The sequence below is a fragment of the Benincasa hispida genome, chromosome 9 (genome assembly GCF_009727055.1).
Source record: "Benincasa hispida cultivar B227 chromosome 9, ASM972705v1, whole genome shotgun sequence".
Lineage (NCBI taxonomy): Eukaryota > Viridiplantae > Streptophyta > Magnoliopsida > Cucurbitales > Cucurbitaceae > Benincasa > Benincasa hispida.
Genome location: NC_052357.1, coordinates 72,376,242 through 72,397,810, shown reverse-complemented (window position 1 = coordinate 72,397,810; position 21,569 = coordinate 72,376,242). Strand labels below are relative to the sequence as shown.

Below are 21,569 nucleotides of genomic sequence, written 5' to 3'. Positions count from 1 at the left end.
GATTTAGTAATGACTCAAATACTTAGAAACTCAATTATAGAAGAATTTTCTTATCCCAAACTTTTAAATTCTTCTGCCAATTTGATTGTAACTTGATAAAAATACTAATAATCATCTCAAAAGTCAATGATTCAATCTCTCACACATGAAAAAATCCAGAGGTTATTTGTATTCCTCGAACCCCCGCCTACCATGGAACTAAGAAGACTTAAATCCATAGCCAAAACATCTACATACAAATATCATTTCTCCACAAATCCCTACGTATTACCACCATTTGTAGTACCAAAAAGAACATTTTTAATGTTTTTAATTTCCATTAAAAAAAATGCTAAGTATAAACTTTTATCCCTTACAAAAAAAAAAAAACAAATCATGATTTAATCAAATCCGAAATTGCAACACCAATTGTCCAAATCAAGAAATAAAACAAAAAAGAATATAGAGTTCTTGAGGATTAAAGATGGAGTGAAAATGCAATCCGATAATGTGCTTTCCAATGGTCAAGTCGGATCGTGCAAGAAATTTTGTCCCACACAAATTTTTTTTTTAATAAGTTTAACTATAAAATAAACTAATTAAAAAAAAAAAAGGTGTAATTGTCAAAGCAAGCATAATTATAAAAATGTGTTAGTAAAAAAAAAATAATTATTATAAATCAATAATTTCATAAGCACTCTTTACTGGTATTCATTTTGATGATTTTTTTCAAAATTACTTTTACAGGAATCAATTTATAGAATTTTTTTATTGAATATAGTTAATGAATTCTCGAACTTGTTATAAGATTACAACTCAAACACTGTTGAACTGGGAAATATGGCACAAATTTGAAAATGAATAGAAAGATAAAAGTTCATAAGGCAGCAGAAGAGAAGAAGCCATATATATAAAGAAGAAGAGAGTTAGAAGATGCTTACGACCAACCAAGAAGAGCACGAATGAGCCCCAAAATGCCACCTCCAAGAAGAGCTTTCAGAAACCTTAGCTTTCCATCTGTGTAAGGCGGGTATCGCATCGGCACATCGCCCACGAAACTTCGATAAAGAACAGCCTTCTTATGGCTAAATGCATCAAATGAAAACTTCCCATGGTAAGCTCCCATTCCACTCTCCCCAACTCCTCCGAATGGTAGTGTGCTAACTGCAAGCTGCACATATGATGTAAATTTTCAGTCTCTTCTTCAATGCTTGTAATTCTAGATTGATCTAGTAACATGATATTAGACCAATGCGAGATGCTTTTTGGTTCACTTATTTAGTGAGGAATCTTTGGTTTTAAGCTGAATAATCACTGGAGATTTTACTTATGACTACCAAAGTAATCATAAGAAGAAACTCCTAAATAAGAACTCAAAACTTCTAGTTAACAATGGTGCCAATACCTAAAAGAAAATGTTTTCCATGGTAGCCAACTTGCTTCTAATAGGAATTGTGGGCCTTTTCATGTAATTGTTACCATATTAAAACATCAGTTATCGTCGGATAATCAGGAAACTCGAGTAAGTGATAGAAAACTCTAGCTGGAATTAAAGAACTCTTTAAATGTGTGAACTTTTAATTCTCAATCACTAGAATCCCCAAATCAATGTGATCCCAACTATTGGGTTAGACTCGGATTGCCTTAAGATCAAACCTCTTGAGACAAAAAATAAGTTCCTTGACTCAAGATTCAAACACTCCACAATATAGGATGATTAATCCCCACTTGAATGTTCTTGGCATGTAACTCAATACATGAATTGCAAATTTCAAGTTCTCTGGCTAAACTTAAAAGAAGCACAAAGGTTAAAACTTAATTCATCGTAAAACTGCTTAAAACAACTGTAAGGCAAGGCTTTAATAGCCTACCAAAAATAAATAAATAAATAAATAAATAAATAACTCTAATTATTATCACATCATAGTTTACAACAAAATTACAAAAATACTCCTATTTAATAGGTCACAAAATGGATAAAATTGAAAATTACTAAACTTACATCAAAATTATTAAATAAAGTATAAATAATAATTTGATATCTCGAACTATTCATATCAGTAAGATTTTAAATCATCTAAGCATATTTTCCACTCCATGAAGATTAGCTATGGTAATTAAATTCCAAGGGATATTACCCTACAGGCATATGAGAATGCAGATAATTTTATTTGACCAATCGTTTCATTCAATAACATCTTATTTACTTAGTTAGAACTTCTTTCTTAGAGGGGTGCTTTTGTGGGCTTATTTATTTTATTATTTTTTTTGTATGTCTTACTCTTTCAAAAAAATTTTTTGAACGAAAGTTGATTCTGACTAAAAAAAGTTCCATTCAGTTGGTAAGAAAAAGAAATCTTACATGTAAGGTGGTGTCATTGATAACCACACCTCCTGCAGAGATACAAGCCACGAATTGTTCCTTGAGCTTTTTGTTGTTGGTAAACAAATAGGCTGCAAGTGGCTTTGTGCCTGAATTCACTATCTCGAAGCTATCCTCCAATTTGTCTACCTGCTCCAGTCCAGCCAACAGTAAAGGAAAGAAAGAAAAAAGAGGAAGAAGATGATGACGATTGTATTATTCATCATAGTTCTCCATACAAAAAGGAACAACTTCCTAATATTAGCAGTTTCGGTCAATCATAATTCATATGCCTATAGTTAACTTTTTGACTGTTGAACATACATAATTAATTTTTTTTTTCTGTATACTATTATCGATGTCAGAAGTAGAATACCCTGAGCGCCCAATTTATAATTTTTTTTAAAAAAAAAAAAAAAGAAAGAAAAAAACAACCAACCAATCAATGTTTCTTGTAAAAGAACAGATTTTTACACTTGAGAGGGGTTAGTACTTAGTAGAATCAATCAATTTTATCATGTGCAAAAAATTTCATGGCATAAACATCGAATCACTTTGCTATCTTTTCCTTATCTTACCTGACAAAACAAAAATATTAAAAAAGAAAGATATATAATTAATTGTACTAGTTTTACCGTGATAATAGGAAGCAAGGGACCAAATATCTCCTCCGTCATAATCAAAGAGTCTCGAGGGACATCCAATAAGAGGGTGGGAGCAATCTGTCTGTATTATGGAAAAGGTACCGTTGCTTAGTAGTCAATATTTAACTGATGAACGGACAAAAGAGTAGGCCAGTAATGTAATTAATCATACAATTTGGTTTTGTCCTTTTCACCTCCATGAACAATCTTGCTAGAAACTTCATCATCATCTAAGAGCTTGGTCAAGCGATTAAAGTGGTTAGCATTCACAATGCGAGATATATCCTTAGATTCCAACGGATTCTTTCCATAAAATCTCTCCAGTTCTTGTTTCAGAGACTCCACCTAGAGATATGAACTTGAATTTGAAGATAACCAAATTGAGCATGTGCAACGAACCAAACTTATTTAAGAAAAGGAACTTACCAATTTCGGAGCAAATTCTTTCGTAGTTATGATGTAATCAGGAGCAATGCATGCTTGTCCATTGTTACCACCCCACTTCCCAGATATAATCCGCCTACACGCAATCTTTGACAAATAGAAATATTTGAATTTGTATAAGATGGTAGCAACTAGTATTAGTAGCTAACTGAACTCGACTGGAAACATAATGATGCTATGAGGGGGAGGGGAAAGAAGTACTTGTAAGTTGATTTTTGAATCAACTACTACTGGAGATTTTCCTCCAAGCTCTAAAACAACTGGCGTAAGGTGCCTGGCAGCAGCTGCCATTACTATACGCCCCACTCTTCCGTTGCCTGAAAGTTAAGAAGCATATTTTAAGAATAGCTGATTTGCCCAAAAGGTAATGGGAGAAAAGCCACCAGACACAGCACACCCCGTAATGGCCAGAGGATAGTTTTATAAACATATTGCCTACTATCACCACCACTGTCAACTTTCATGATTCCAAAAGGAGTTTATTACTAGAAATTCTTAAAGATGGATGTGACAGGCAGATTAATATCACCACTTGGAAGCTACTCGATCCTGGAATTACTCAAGTGTCAAACTAGAGGCCAACCGACCTTTCATTGAATTTATCATACCTTCCTTGGTTTAATATAGATAAAGCATATATGAGATGAAACCAAAGATATTTGCGTATAAAATAGAGTACAGAAGATATGATCATACACCCGAAGTTAACAAACTTTCCCTTTTATTTTCAAGCTAAATGGAACAGACCTGTATAAAATAGCTTGTCCCACCTTTGCTCCAGTAAAGCATTAGTTTCGGCTATAGCACCCTCAACAACTTTTACAGCAGATGTATCCAAATACTTATCAAAAAGTTTTGCCATTAAAGATGATGTTGCTGGAGAAATTTCTGATGGCTTTAGAACCACAGCATTACCAGCTGCTATTGCTCCAACAACTGGATCAAGAGATAAATCTGGGAAATGTGGCCAACAATGGTTAGTGTCTATAATATCGATTGGTAAGAAATTTTCGAGGCTGCAGATGATTTTCAATAAGATATGGGGAAAACAATTGACACTGACGTACAGAATGGATAATTCCAAGTAGAAATGATCAGCACAACACCCAAAGGTTCTGGTACAATTGCAGCAGACGAAGGAAAAGTGGTAATTGTGGTTTGAACCTTCGATAATAAAGCATAATGTTATCCCCATTTAGGGAATGAAAATGAAAAAAATATATAAAATAGATGCCCCATCAACTGGAAGTTTGCAACACCAAATACCTTCTCTGGTGCCATCCAATGTCTGAGTTCTTTAAGTGCCAATTTACACGAACTTTTTACCATACCTATCTGCATAATAAGTCACGCATGAATTCAAAGGGGAAAAAAATACTTCAAAGGATCCAAAAATATAGCTGAAGAAAACTTCATGAAATAATTAACTGTAACAGGGGAAATAGGTGGACCGTCCTCTACCCCTAGTTTGAAAATTCAATAATTTCTGACCATTGAAGTCTTGATAAAATTAAAGGAAATTGAAACTAATGGTAGTGCCATATGACAGGAATGGATTAAAAATACGATTTAAAAATCCAAAGGTAGTAGGCATCAAGACAAGCAACGATTGTATTATGCAAATCCCATTTCAATTATGTATCAATTTGAAGCAATAGGGGATAATTGATAGATAATTATTGAACTCTGGCATAGAAATAACTTCCTAAATAAACTTCTATCCTTCGTAGAAACTATCTTTGAAATCAACAAAACCCTCCTAGTTGTGCATAATAAGTCAAACAAATCTCTTTACTTTTTCTACAAGAATGATAAAACAACAAGATTTCAAGATGCTGTTTCTCAAACGAGAACAACTCTCATGTCCAAACAGCTAAAAATGTAAACCTAGAAAGATTAGAAGTAGATTGTCATCGGATAAATATCAGGTGTTGACTATTATAGTGAAAACTTCAATCAGGCTAGAATATTTTCGGTTAACTTTTCAGTCAAACAACAAATATTTCTCTCTTGTATCTACTTTTCTAGATGATTTTATTAGATAAACCTGAGTTTCATCTCCAAAATCAATTTTGGATTGGAGTAATCCACTTATCTTATAAAAATTAAAAGGTCTTTTCATCTTTGCAACGTGAGATCCTCAATAGATTTTAGAATACTTTCTACCAAGGGAGCAATGCAAACGGAGACTACAACTAAAAAGGATGCAATATAAATGGGTTATTAAATATAGAGAGAGTTCTACTTGACAACTGATATGAGGGGACATTGAGCCTAATAAATAAGAAACTCTAACTTTGAAATGTGGTTGATGCGAATACTGAGCATTAATGAATATCTTCCATTAATGGCATCAGTAAGTTATCTTCAATGATCACAAGGTCCCGCACAAACAGCAACTGCGAGGCATTACCTATATTTGGTGGATGTGATTGAGACTGAAGGAGTAAAACAAAAGGAATTCGAAAGGATTGGACATTTAGACAAACAGGTGCCGTTCAATAATTCAACCTACAGAAACTGTAATAACACATCAAAACATTTATGAACAACATCCAACAGAAGATATCACGAATCTAAATAGACTCTGAACATAAAAAACATTAACAATAACAAAAAAAAAAAAAAAACGATCAAAAGCGAACAAAAGAACAGGTCAAACAGAGCATTAGAACAGTGAAGGAGTTGAGTATAAGAAAGAACGAAGACCTCATGAATAGTGGATTCCAACGCAGGCTTGGAGAGGTCAGAGTAAAGCGCATCGCAAATGTCTTTCTCATGGTCAACGCTGAGCTTCAAGAGACTCTCAAGCTGCGACACTCTCCACTCATAGCTCCGAGTCTTGCCGGAGCCAAAACTACCTCTCAGCTCCTTCACCAACTCCGTCGCCGCCGCCGCGTCGAACACCTTCGATTCCGACATCGCGAATCGCCGCCGCCGCCGGCAATATCAGTATATATAGAGAGAAAGAGAGGAAGAAATTGTAGGAATGGATTTGAGTGATCCTTGGGGAAGGGAGTTATCGGAGAGATTTCAGGGAACCGGCGAATCGTTAAGATGGAGGTGTCGTCTTCTCATTCGCTGCATATTTCCACATTCTCCATTTCTCCCTTTGCCATGTCACAAAGAAAGCGCGTGTGTCCACGCGCCTAGTAGGTCGTTTTCGGATTTCATTTTATTATATTGCTTTGCGTGCGTAAGCTCTATTTGATAAAGTAGATAGTAACGTTAACTATTTTCCAAACTACAACATGATTTAAATATATAAATTAATTTTTTTATGGTGTCGTGCGTATACATCCTATTACATAATTTGATTGACATAGAGTATATCAATAATTATGAGATCTGTAGTTTAAATTTCTCGATCATGATTGCACAGTCAAAACATTCAGCCACTCTTAATCTAGACATTACTCTAATCGTTTGTTAAAATTATTGTTGGTTTTTGAACATGAAAATAATAATTTAATACTTAATTCCAATTTGCAACAATTTAGTTTCCTTACTCTTTATTTGGTAACAATTTAAATCTTATTTGATTTATAAACCAAATATTTATTATCGAAAACAAAAATAAATTCCTTATTTTAGTTGTATTGAGCCACACATTTAGTTCCAATTTAAAAACTTTAAATTAACAAAATTTTTGTTTGATTATGAATTTGAAAATGCTCGAAAATATTTATGTGTTTAGTAAATCTCTAACTTAAAAAAGAAAAGAAAAAAACTTATTTAGCATAAATATTTGCTATTAAGTTGATCATGTTCCTAAGATAATGAAAGATCATAGAGATCTGAGAGATTACCAAGGAGAGAAGATATTTTATTTCTTGAAAAAATATGCTATAAATTTATGTGAGGAAGAAATTATTTCCGACGAAGAAATGAAACTTTTCCATTCGAGAGAGAGGAAAATAATTATTTTATCGAAAAGGAAGATATGACAAATTATTAAGATGACTATTTAAAAGATATTGTGCCACTAAATTAGTGGTAAAATAATCTATATATATTATTTGGTGGTTTGTTGATCTTTAATATTTGTTGTTTTTCTAATAAAGAAATTTCTTAAAGGTTGTCCATGTGACTCAATATTATACATTATTAGTGTCTATGTAATTCAGCTCATAGTTTATAAACAGTGGAATTTGGTGGGTTTTGGAAAACAGAGAAATTCTATGAAAATTGGAGAAAGAGGAGAATTTAGAGAAATTTCTTATTTTATATTTTGCTAATTTATTTTATTTTTTATTGATATATTATGTTTAATTTATTTTATTATTATCTTATATTATATTTATTTTAATATTACAATTTATTGGTATTGTATAGTCGTTGTGCTCCTCAAGTTCACAACACATTATCAACACGAGCTTCTTTCATTTCCCCTTGCTAAAGATAGGTTCTAAAGGTATGCCAGTTTTTTCTTCTTTGTTATAATTAATAAATTAAATGTTGTTTTACATATTTGATATATATTAAATTTCTAATATGATATAATATTTTATAATTGTGTTACTATGAAAAATATTACAAAATTAGAATTTGTAACATTTGATATTAATAGTAATAATTATATGTCATTAGTGTTTGATACCAAAATACATCTGCATGCCGTAAAAATGTGATCACCAGAAAATAATTTTTCTTCATAAAACTCGTTGTAAGTGGATGCACTTGAGGCTCCAAAATTTTAAAAATATTATGCACTCATTTGATGCCTTCTCGTGGCTGAATGAAATAAGGAGTTATTGATTTAAAAAAAATATGAATCTCAACAAACTAAAGAAATAACATTTCTTGAAGTGAATGTTGTAAATTTTAATAACCGTGGATGAAAAAAAATCATGAATTTCAACCAACTGGACTAACAACGTTCCTTGTAGTGAATGTTGTGAATTTTAATAATAATCGTGGTCAAGGTCGTGACTGTGGTAGAGGAAAAAATAATTATTATTTTCGTGGTGGCCATTTTAATCATTCAAATTTCAAAAGAACCACACAAAATGATGATCACGAAGGAAAAACTCCACAAGATAAAAATTCAAAAAGTGTTAAAAATAAATGCTTCCGATGACTGGATATTGGTCACATACCTGTCGTACGTCAAAACTGATCTCTATCAAGCATCCTTGAAGGAAAAAGAGAAAAATATGGAAGCAAATTTTGCATACCAGGATAATAACATATTTGACTCATCCTATATGACAAATTTGGATGTGGCGGATTTGTTTGAATCTCTTGAAGAGAAAATCGACAGTATTGATGGAACATCAAATATTTTCTTTGACTTTGAAAATATCTATTTTTTTTCATCTCCATTTTTTTTTTTATCTTAGTAGATGTTAACCTTTGTATATTCCAAATGTTGTGTTTTCTTATTGTAATTATTTTCTTTTAATGAAGAAACCTAGATTATTTTCATATGTACAGTGACTAAAAAATGAGTAAAGAAGATCTACAATACTTACAAGTATAAAATATTTTTTCAAAATGACGACGTTGGAAGCAAAAGTCAATACAATATTAGGTTCTACAAACCTGGTTGAAGGATTTGAAAAGGCAAATATTATTTTGTCTAGAGGAACAGAATTTACAATTGATAATGCATTGTTCTCTAGTCAATCAAAGAGAAATTTATTTAGTTTTAAAGATATACGTTGCAATGGTTATCATATTGAGACTGATAGAAAGAATAATATGAAGTATCTTTATATCATATCTACTGTCTCATATGAAAAAGTATACTAGAAGAGTTGTCTACTTTATCTTCTGGATTATATTATACTCATATACGAGTAATTGAAACACATGCAACAATGAACCTGAAGTTCATGAAACTATACATATTTATAATTTGATATGACAGATTAGGTTATCCAGGAACTATAAGGATGGGAAGCATTATTGAGAATTCAAATGGACACCCATTGAAAAGCAGAAGATTGTTCAATCTAATGCATTATCATGTGATGCTTGTTCTCAAGGAAAAATGGTAATTAGACCATCACCAACTAAAGTGAGGATTGAATCACTTGCATTTTTAGAACGAACTCATGGTGATATTGTAGGAAATCGAACACGAGGATTTCCATGAGTAACAGAAAGATTATTCCAAATTACAATCATATATGAACTTTACAATTACAGTCACAAAGAGAAACATACGGTTATGCATTAATTACAGAAATTACAACATGATACTACAAATGATCAAAGAGAAACGTTACACATTTGTAAACTCGTCGCAAAGCTCTTTGATCACGAATGCTCGAACACAGCAACACAACAACCACGAACGTTCGTCCAACACGACCGCTACACTGCACGAACACCACGTACTCGAACTCATTGATCGCCTCGGTCACGAACACCCCAACAACACGAACGACCTCTACAGCACCTCGACGGTGTCGAGTTGAGTATGCCACCACCAAGAAGGCTACCTTGGTATTCTCGGTGTGAAAATCTAGAGGGTGGGCCCTTGTGGACTTGGTTTGAGGCAGAAGACGGAGGAATCAACAATCATGTAAATGATTGAGCAAGTAGGAGATGGCAGAACCTATCGTATAGGTTGATGTCCAATCGTTTGGCAAAAGCTAAGCGATCATTTAGCTCATCGCTTAGCTAAGTGTCTGTCGCCTACAAACATTACACGATCATTTACCTTGTCCAAGCTGTCACTTAGTAAATCTTGTTTACTTGACAACTTCCGTGAGAATATTTTTGAGAGAGAAAAATCTCAAAAAACAATTTTTGCAAAACTTACTAAAATTAGGAAAATATTTTTCCTTTTATCTTAGGTTACCATGAAAGCACCAATAACCTCCCACTCAATTGATTATTAGAGAAAAATAGTTAATTATTTAATAATTAATATTATTATAAATATAAATGATAACTAACTTATCATACTTTATTTATAACCTATAGTTTTAATATTTCATCTCATAAAACATATAAACCATAACTCTTTTTCTTTCCATGGTACTTAATGTAAATCTCATTTACATTAATCCTCCACTAGGGTATCTCATACACCATACCGATCATATCATATATAATCGAAACACCTCTTGTTAATTTGAACATTTCAAATCAACACGAAGAACTGATCCTCAACTTAATCCAGTAAGCTACCAAAGGGACCTTATGGACCTGTAGTTCGAAGCTCCAACGGTATATGAATAACTGACTAAACTATTTAGTCACAGGATCCATCATCAGTTAACTGCCAGGCACTCCACTAAAGACCGATTGTTGAACTCTTCTTACCATAGATATATTTTATGTCCATCTTAACCAATCAACAGTGCGACAACCCTTCATAGATCGCTCGTAAGTACAGCTCGACCAATAACCGTTATGCTCCTGTAGTTACATCTAACTCCTTAAGTACTGTTGGTTCGAAAAAGAGGAGAGGAAAATATGCTTGTCTTATATTATGCGTGGATCTCCATACGTCGACAGTCATGTGTTGGACTAGAAAATATACAAAATGCGTTTAAGTACGTATGCGATGACCATGCGCTCCTGTCACAAGTTTTCTCGCTTTCTCGCCAAGTATAACGAGAACGCAAGTTTCTCGGGATGATCTGAGGTCGAACACAGGGACTTGTAACTCAATGAAGTTTATGAAGTGATGCGTTTTGTTAGCTTTAGGGCTTCAATCAAACCAAGTATTTTGATGATAACAAGCTCAGATTTTTTGTACTAACATTTTCAGTATTTCAAAATCACTATCTTGTAGAGCTCGGAAAGACGATTCCAACGCAATTTGAATCGCTCAAATCGGAGTTCAAACGAGAAAGTTATAAGCAAAAGAAGATTGGAAAGGAAATCCAATGTGGCAATGACACGTGGCACCTTGCTGACGTGGCACACAAACAGTCAATATTGATGACATGGCAGATGACGTGGTGGATGACGTGACACTCCAACTGGTCATTTTTGCTGACGTGGCACATGATGTGACAGTGACATGGCGACCGTGGACGAATAAGATAGTGACAAGTGACGATCACCCAGCTTCACACGCGGACGCGTGCCTGCGGTTTCTTCACAAAATGCGACATGTGACGCTCAATCTCCTCCCCTGTGCGCGCGGTGGCTCATATCATCCGACTATTTTTTATTTTTATTTTCTTATTTTCCTTTAATTTCCTGATCCAATTTCTTCCAAATTCTCACCAAATTTCAGCCTTTTCAAATTTGATTTCCTTCCTATTTTCCCTTCAAATCCTTTTTATTCTCCAAATCTCAATAATTCCAATCTTTCAAAATTCCTTTTCAAATCCTTTCCTTTTCTATTTTTATTCAATCTCCACCCTTCATTTGCAATCATATCCAATGGCCAAAATTTATCCCCCTCGCCTATAAATTCCACTTGATTTTACTCTTCATAGACACACACACAAAAGCTATCAAGTCTTAAGCTCTTCATAGTCGAATTTATAGGCGAGGGAGATTAATTTTGGCCATTGGACATGATTGCAAATGAAGAGTGGAGATTGAATAAAAATAGAAAAGGAAAGGATTTGTAATTAAGAGAGAAATTTTGAAAGATTTGGATATATTGAGATTTGGAGAATAAAAAGGATTTGAAGGATGACATTTAGGAAGGAAATCAAATTTGAAAAGGCTGAAAAATCTTAACCCGGCCACGTGTCGTCATACTATTGATCCGCGCATCAATTAACGATTTCTCTTTTTTTTTTTTTTTTTAAATCAGCTGCCACTTGTCACTATCTCATTCGTCCACGGTCGCCATGTCATTGCCACATCATGTGCCACGTCATCAAAAAATGACTTGTTGGAGCGCCACGTAATCCACCATATTAACTTCCACGTCATCAATATTGACCCTTTGTGTGCCATGTCAGCCGCCATGTCGGATGCCACGTCAGCAAGGTGCCACATGTCATTGCCACATTGGATTTCCTCTCCAATTTTCTTTTGCTTATAACTTTCTCGTCTGGACTCCGATTTGAGCGATTCAAATTGCGTTGGAATCGTCTTTCCGAGCTCTACAAGATAGTGACTCTAAAACACTGAAAATGTTAGTACAGAAAATCTGAGATTGTTATCATCAAAATATTTGGTTTGATTGAAGCCCTAAAGCTAACAATCTCCCCCTTTTTTATGATGACAAACCACCATAATACCAAAAATACTTCTCCCCTTTTTGTTATCAACAAACAGATATACAAGTGATTTTTCTCCCCCTTAATCATACAAATAATGCTCCCCTCAATAAATTATAACACATAAGCTCCCCCTATCAAACATAATTAGGCAATTCTAATAATACCAAGTGCAAGTCTATTTTATAAAAGGCTTCTTCATTTAATACCATTGTAAGAATATCTGCTACCTGGTTCTCAGTATTAACATAATTAATGATAATATTCTTATTTTGCACATGCTCTCGAAGAAAATGATGTCTAATATCTATATGCTTTGTTTTAGAATGTTGAATGGGATTTTTAATTAAATTAATTGAACTAGTCTAATTTTAAATTTTTTTCCAACAATACTCAATCTATTAATCCAATTTATGAGCTACTAGAGGGATCTAATGGATCTACAGATCATGAGTCCAACGATCTGTAATTAAATGGTTAAACTCTTTAAACCGAATTGATTATTATTCGTTAATTATCAAGACATATCACTATAGCTCAATAGTTGCACTCTCCCTACTGTAGATGTATTTCTGTCCATTTTAATCATAATCGGTAAGTCGATCATTCACAGGTCGTTCGTATTTATAGTTGGGTCAAAATTACCATTTTACCCCTGTAAATATATTTTGTTCCTTAAGCTCTCACTGACCCTCTATCAAACAACTGATTCATAATACCACTTATGAATCATGTCCCTCTCTACCAAGAGAGAGCGGGGCCCCGTTGTTCAAGACTGGGAATAACACTTAAGAAAACAACCTATTTGCTAACCCTAAGAAGGGTAGGAGTGAATTTCTTCTTGCAAGGCTATGTTCCCAGCTATTTACCCGATATTATCCCTAAAATGGGAGGCTTATTGAGCAGTACTGTTGGACTACTCTCACCTATGCAGATCAAATGATAACTCCGAATAAACAGGATTTCATAGTTAGCTCAGGATTAAAATCGAGTTATCCTAGGTTCTTTTAGTTTGAAATAGTCAGTTTTAACAGTAAACGATCATTATAAAGAAAAGTGACTATTTCAAGGTCTAGTCTTATGCAAACTCTTTGTATAGGATGCCCTCACTCACATGTCTCTACATGAATGATTTGTGGATCACATCATTTGTATTAGTATACAAAAATGTGTCACATCCAATAGTGTTACTAGGATGAGATACCCAACTTCATCCATATACTTTATAAACCATTTAGGCTATATACTATAAATTGATCCTGTTTATGTCACCATATAAAGTTAAAGTATTCATACTATAGCCATGGATTTATTTATTGGATTTTCATAATAGAATGCAATATCAACAACTTTATTGAATAAAAAACTCAATAATATTTTATTGATAAATAGAATGTTTAACATGAAATTTACGAGCTGTGAGTTTTAGGACACCAACAAGGTCCTCAAATGAGGTTAGGAATATATGTTGAATATGATTCCCCATCAATTATTAAATATCTTGAACCCCTAATGGGTAATGTATTTACTGTACGATTTGCTGATTGTTATTTTAATGAGACAGATTTTCCAACATTAAAGGGAGGAATTAAGAAGTTGGAAAAAGAAATTATATGGAATTATTGCCTCATTTAGATCTTCGTACAGATCGATGTGAACCTGAAGTTCAGAAAATAATTCATTTGCAAATATAGCAAATCAGTTACCAGATGCATTTATAAATACTAAAAAATTGATTAAGTCACATATACCAGCTACAAATACTTCATTAAATACAGTAACTTGTCACTAATGAGTCTGGTACACGCCAGAAGCGTGATATAGACCATTCGGTTCCAAAGATAAAAATCCTCGAAAAAGAAATAATCAATAAATGACTCAGTTAAGAATATGGATGTTCTAGAAGAAATCCTAGATATGAGTACTCATAAGGATATTGAAGTAAATGAGGATAAACACGAGATCTCAATAAATTATGAAACCATATAAATTGACGACATTTTTTCATACAATGTTACTCATGATATTATTTATGAAAGCGAGTATGAAAAATATCGACATAGAAAGGATTGACTTATGTGGAAGGAAACAATTGAATATAAATAAACTCCTTTTTCAAATCGCGAAGACTAGTAGTCCATACGTCAGAGAATGTCAAACAAGTGGGATACAAGTAGAGTATTTGTAAAACAAATAAAGTGAAGCCACAAGATACAAAGTGAGAAAAAATCTACAATAATTCTCGCAATAGACTGGTATTAATTATGAGAAAACATATTCTCTAATGATTGATATACAATACCATGAGATATTCAATTTATCTAATTGTGTATGAAGTTTAATACATATCTTATGGATGCAATCATACCACATTTATATGAATATTTTAATAATGATATTTATTTATGAAAATTCCTGAATAATTAAAGGTACCATAATCTTATAATTCAAATATTAAAAAATCATATATATATCATAGAGGTTCTTATAAAATATTCCTAACGATTGTGATATAATCATCTTATTCAATATTTGTTGGTATGATGGTACAAAAATAACCATATTTGTCCATATCCTTTTATAAAAAAATCACAACTTGAGATTTCTATATGTTGATGATTTTAGCAAAAACTCCTGAAGATATTTCAAAGACAAAGAATTAATGGAATAAAAACAAGTATGCATAATGGAAGCAATGGATTAATAACGCTCTGATAATGGGAAGAAATGCATGTTATTACAGCGCAAAGATATAAAACAATGAAGGATTGCGAAGGTAAAAATATATAAAATTGCGTCTAAAAGCATTAAGTTTAAAACATCGCGATCGCATGTGTCCATCTTAATAAAGCGGCTAACTTATGTATATTATGCAGGAAAATGCGTTGGTGCAAGGTGGAATTGCGATCCAAAGAATTTAGCATCCGAACACATCAAGAGATTGCGACCGCAAGGCTTTGCGATCATATGCGTTCGCGAAAATCTACTCGAAAAGGTGGCCGCATAGAGATGGCGCATCAAGGTGAAAGCTTAATAAATCAGGATGGGACAGAAAACTGATGACGGTCAAATCCGAATTTAGTTGACAAGCTGTTAACGACACACTGTAGCAAGCACACTCAACTTTTCGATGACAATTATTTGGCGTATCAGACAGAGAGTTAATGACATCCCATCAGTGCAATCATTCAAGAGAAAAAGCTCTTCACCCTGAAGCTCTATAAATATAGAAGACCACCTTCGTTAAAAGAGTTCAGTTTTTCATTCCAACTGAGCCATATAGAAGATAGGTAGCCTTTGTTCATAGTTTTCTTATACTTGAAAGGCGGAAGCAAGAGAAGAGAAAAGACGCCGGAAGATCATCTTGGTCAGCTCGAGAGAGTACCAGAGAGTGTGGAAAACAGAGAGAGGTCCGACTCTTGTGAAAGCAAGAATATCTTTTGAGCAGAGTAGAGAAAAACAGTGTAAAAGCCTTGGGAAGCAAGAAATTGCTACCAGGCTCCTTATCTTTATTTCACATTGTCATTCTGTATTTCGATTTCATTTATAGAATGGAACCTGCATTTCTACATCTATCTCTTTACATTACGCATGAGTAACTAAACTTTCGAATGGGTTGAGAAGTACTTAGCTAACATAACCTAGGATCTTCATTGCATGCGATCATCTTGTCTTATGTTGCTTCCATCACCCCTTTAGAACTACTCGAGAGAGAGTCTAAAGAAAGAACCTAAGACTTGAAAGAGCTAGGTTAGAATCTAGACTTGAGAAAACAAGATTAGATCTGCATAAGCAAGAGATAGAGACTTAGAGATAAATTATGTTTGCCAACATGCATCGCATGAGCCCTAGAAATAGGTTATGGTAGTATGCGGTCGCCTTGTGTATATATGTGACATTCGTCATCGCATAGACAAGAATAGAGGCTTAGATGTAAATCCTATAGACATCATCGCATACATCACATGCGTTCTAAAACTAGAAGCTATAGCATTTGCATTGAGAGATGACTTGCTGTTGCATGTATGTAGCATGATCGTATAACATGAACGCATTCTTAGGAAGTGTTAGCTAAATCTTTTCTCAACCCGTTACCTTGCATACTCATTGTACTTTTGTATTATTAACTCTTTTCTCAAATCCGCCACATAGATTTTATACCTTACACAATATACCAACCAACGCATTGCTTTACTTGCCACCGCAAAGAGATCTGAAATTACCGTCGCATACTATTTCCATAGTCCCTGAGTTCGACCTTGGGCTTACCAGGCAACTTAGTAGGATTTATACTTGGATCTTGCTAAGAAAACTTGCATGCACAACACATATTCTACCATCGCATTTTACACCATTATTTCATCGCATTAACCACGCATCACGCTCTAATTACATTAAATAAACTAGGATTAAGCATGCAAAGAGAGTTAGAAATACAATATTTGTAGTTTCCACAAGAATCTTCGTCGCAATGAGCAATTGACACCACTCACGGTAAATCCTCGCTATTCTCTGGTTGAAGAACATGCTTGTGTAACCAAATTTTTAGTGAAAGATAGGGAATTTTACTAAAGTATTTGGAGAGTAAAAGAGGTTTTTGTGGATTGAATATTCAAGGAAGCATTAGTTTTTAACAATTGAAAGTTAAAATCTATTTACAAACAAAAGATATGCAAAAATCCTTCTTGCATGACTTCCACCTCAAACTCCATTAGCATGAAAAAGATAAGCGTCATGTTTAGCATGAAACACTTCATAACCCACTTAGTTAGTAGAAAGATCCAACAATAAGATGCTGGATTTTTCCACCAACTAATTTTTTTTTATTAAAAATTTAATAATAAATCAAATTTTTTTTTGACAAAATATGAAATATTTTTTCATATTTTAGAAATTATTAAATTAAATAGAATAAAATAAATAATTTAATATCACATATTAAAAAGCCTTTCACACCTAATTTTGATTAAGCACATTAATCAATTTTTAAAACACTTTCATGCTAATATTTTATTTAAAAACTTATATAAAATATACTCTCCAAAAATAAATAATTAATTATTTAATTGTAAATTATATCTCATATAAAATAGAATTTTTCCTAATAGCTGAATTTGAATTCAAATTCTCACCTCACCTAGTTCTTCAACTTTGTCCGTATTGAGCTAGCAAGGACACCCGATGGACCTACAAATCATGGGCTCCAACGATCCGAGACTAACAGGTCAAACTCTTTAATCTAGTTAATCAACATTCATTAACTAATAGGACTGTCCACTACAGCCTGTAGTTGCAATCCCCTTACTGTAGATATATTTTGTGTCTATTTGATATAATCGTCATTGATAAGGTGATCCTTCACATGTTGTTCATAATGTTAGTTAGATCAGTTATCGTTTTACCCCTGAGTTACATCTTTTCTCCTTAAGTACCACTGTCTCTCTAAAGAATAATTGATTTAGGATCTTAATCACTAAATCTATTCCCTCTCGAGCCAGCGAGAGGATGACGCCCCTTGTTCAAGACTCGAGATCAGCCCTTAAGGGACAACCTTTCTACTATCCCTAAAATGGATGGGAGTGAATTTCATCTTGCAAATTCTATGTCACCAACTATCTACCCGGTCTTATCCCTGAAATAGGAGACATATTGAGTAGCGTTATTGAGCTTACTCTCACATATGCAGATCAAGGGGCAATTCCAAATAAACAGGAGTTCATAGACAACTTAGGATTCAGATCAAGTTATCTAGGTCATCACGAAGTGAAATTAATCAGTGTTAATAGTAAACGGTATTAATACATAACATCGATTATTTCGTGGTCAATTTTACACAATCTCATCATATGGAACACCCCTGCTCACATGTTTCTACATGAACGAACTAATCACATCGTTTATGACACTTTATAACATTTGTAACAATCATAAAGCGGGTCGTATTCAATAATATCTTCAGACATAGTTACCCAACCTAATCCAAGTACTATAGACTATTTAGGCTATTTTACTCGAACTTGATCCAGTTTATGTCTCCACATAAAGTACAAGTATTCATGACAATAGCCAAGGGTTCTTTGGATTTAGAGTTATTAAACAATCAATTCATTTTCATTTAACAACATTTGTCTTAATAAACATCATATATGTTTACTATTTACAAACTACGAGTTTTAGGACATATAACCCATTAACAATTTATGAAGAAAGAAATTGAGATGATAAATTTTGCCTTAGCTTGCAAATAAAGCATAGAGCAAAAAGAATTGAATTAATTTATACATTAAAGATCTTTTGGGAATTATGTACATCACTAAATACTCCTATGATGGTACATTCATTTGATATGAAAAGGTTATATCATTTGATCTCAGAAAGATGATGAAGAGTGATGGGTTTTGAAGAACCAAAAATTTTGAGAAATAAATGCACTTATAGAGCTTGACTAGTTTATGCACGACACTTTGTAGTATTTTTCAGTAATTTTATCAAATATATATGATATTCCTCCAAAAAGAGGACATTGGATTATAGTTAAACATATGATACATTTTATTGAAAATTAGTTTACATTGATTTATTTTATTCTAATAAATATAATTATGATCTAATTGGTTGTGAAGATGCAAGTTAGTTTTCTAACCCATATAAGCTAGATCTTAAATAGGTTGCTTAGTACATGGAGAATAATTTTTATATCTTGACGATCAGTGAAACAGACCATAACAGCTACTTCCTCAAATCATGCTGAAATTCTTGCAATTCACGAGGCTAGTCGAGAATGTGTATGACTAAGATTAATGACTTAGCACATTCATGGAACATGTTATTTGTTTTCTAGTAAAAATCTTCCAACAATATTATACGATGATAACACAACATGCATATCTCAAATCAAATGAGGATATATTAAAGGAGATAGAACAAAGCATATTTCACCAAAGCTTTTCTACACTTATAATCTTGAAGAAAATAATGACATCACCGTGCAATAAATTTGTTTAAAGGATAATCTAGCAGACTTATTTACAAAATTATTATCAATCGCAACATTTGAAAAATTGGTGCACAATATTGAAATGCAGTGACTTAGAGATCTCAAGTGATGTTTTCATGAGGGGAGTAAATATACTGTATTATTTTTAAGAGTATTAGATTATATGAAATATGAATTTTTTTTTCTTTCACTAGGATATTTTCCCAATAGGTTTTTTCCTAGTAAGGTTTTTAACGAGACATATTTCATATATATATAATGGGCATTTAGGGGTATTATAAATATTATGATAATAGATGTCCATTAGATGTGCATGCTTAATATCTATTGACTATGTGTCATGCCCCAATTTTCCAAAGTGTTGTCCATGTATAAACATTACACATTATTAGTGTCTATGTAATCTACCTTTTGCTTGTCAAATTGCTTATAAATAGTGACATTTGGTGGGTTTTGGAAGACACGCATTAGACAAATTCCATGAAAATTGGAGAAAGTGGAGAATTTAGAGAAATTTCTTATTTTATATTTTGCTAATTTATTTTATTTATATATTATGTTTAATTTATTTTAATATTTATTTATTTTATTATTATATTATATTATATTTTATTGGTATCTGTGTTTCTGTTGTGCTTCTCAAGTTTACAACATAAAACATATTAATTTACGTTGTTTTCACACGTACTTTTTTTAAAAAAACAAAAACTTAAGAACCAAGAAAACAACTATTTATTTTATATATAAGAAACTATTTGCGAGGGGTTTTTTAAAGACATTCTCTAAAAATAAGCTTAGTTTTTAAACTTTGTGCCTATGTAATAATTTGGGTCTTGTTCGGTAACCATTTGGTTTTTATATTTTTGTTTTTTTTTAAAAAAAAATTAAGCTTACATCATCCATTCTTACCATAGTTTGCAACATTCTTAAGTATAATGGTTGAATTCTTAGCCAAATTCCAAATTCCAAAAACTACTTTTTGAAAACTATTTTTTTTAGTTCTCAAAATTTGATTTAGATTTTTAAATCATTGATGAAAAATAGATAAAAAATAAAAAAAAATTGGAGGTGTAAGTAGTGTCCATAAGCTTAATTTAAAAGAAAAAAAAACAGAAAACAAAATGATTAGCAAATAAGATTTTAATTTTTAGTTTTTGTTTTTTTAAAATTAAGTTTATGTCTAGACATTACTTCAACATCAAAATTTCTTCATTTGTTATCTACCTTTTACCAATGATTTAAAAAACAAAGTCAAATTTTGAAAACTAAAAAAATAGTTTTTTCAAATTTGTTTTTATTTTTAAAATTTGACTAAGATTTCATCTATGATAAAATGCAAATCATTATAAGAAATAGAGAGGAAATAAACTTCATTTCAAAAACCAAAATTAAAAAACAAAATAGTTACCAAATCCTTTTACTTTAAGATTTGATTCAATTTAATCATCCTATAAAAAGTCTCATCAAATTAAGGCGAACATATTTTTCAGAATGCATTTCATTCCATTCCAACCGGCAGCCATGTGCTTTCCCATGTTTGGTATTAATTGAAGATTCTCAACAGCATTAAAGTCAACTCGAATCATGCAGAAATTTCTCCCAAGTTCGACTTGTTTGTAAGATTATGAAATAGTTAAAATAACTTTTGATATTTTCAAAATCAATCCTAAATATATTTTTAATTATTTAAAATCAATTTTAATAATATGAAAATTATATTTAAAATATAAAAGGATTAAAAAGAACATTAACTTTTAATGATTAAATGTGTGTTTTAGAATGATTTTTAAACTAACAAAATTGACTTTTAATAATTTCAAAATCATTTATTAAGTCTAATTCTAAGAATTGGTTTAGATTGACTAGAGGAAAAAAATGTTTATCAAGAAAATTATTTTTATTTTTAATCTCTTTTGATAAAAGATATTTAAAATAAAATTTGAAATTGTTTCAAAAATAATTTTGCGTAGTTGTCAAATATTTCAATTTTTTTAGAA

At 32.2% G+C, this 21,569-nt stretch overlaps 1 protein-coding gene across 1 annotated transcript; it reads right to left on the bottom strand.

Moving 5' to 3' along the window:
- Positions 1-702: 702 nt before the first annotated feature.
- Positions 703-6,534, bottom strand: LOC120087223 (aldehyde dehydrogenase family 3 member H1-like). The gene is made up of 10 exons (XM_039044135.1): positions 6,139-6,534; positions 4,696-4,764; positions 4,497-4,593; positions 4,177-4,383; positions 3,631-3,746; positions 3,412-3,516; positions 3,158-3,330; positions 2,977-3,067; positions 2,342-2,491; positions 703-1,150 (listed from the first exon to the last, which is right to left on the bottom strand). The coding sequence occupies exons 1-10, from the start codon at positions 6,349-6,351 to the stop codon at positions 917-919; spliced, it is 1,455 nt and encodes a 484-aa protein (XP_038900063.1). The 5' UTR covers positions 6,352-6,534; the 3' UTR covers positions 703-916.
- Positions 6,535-21,569: the final 15,035 nt, after the last annotated feature.

Coding starts and splice junctions, on each gene's coding strand:
- LOC120087223 (XM_039044135.1), bottom strand. CDS start 6,351: ATGTCGGAATCGAAGGTGTTCGACGCGGCGGCGGCGACGGAGTTGGTG. Junction 3,747..4,176: donor GGACAAGCTATTTTATACAG/GTCTGTTCCATT, acceptor CTTAACTTTCAG/GCAACGGAAGAGTGGGGCGT. Junction 1,151..2,341: donor TCAATGACACCACCTTACAT/GTAAGATTTCTT, acceptor TCATATGTGCAG/CTTGCAGTTAGCACACTACC.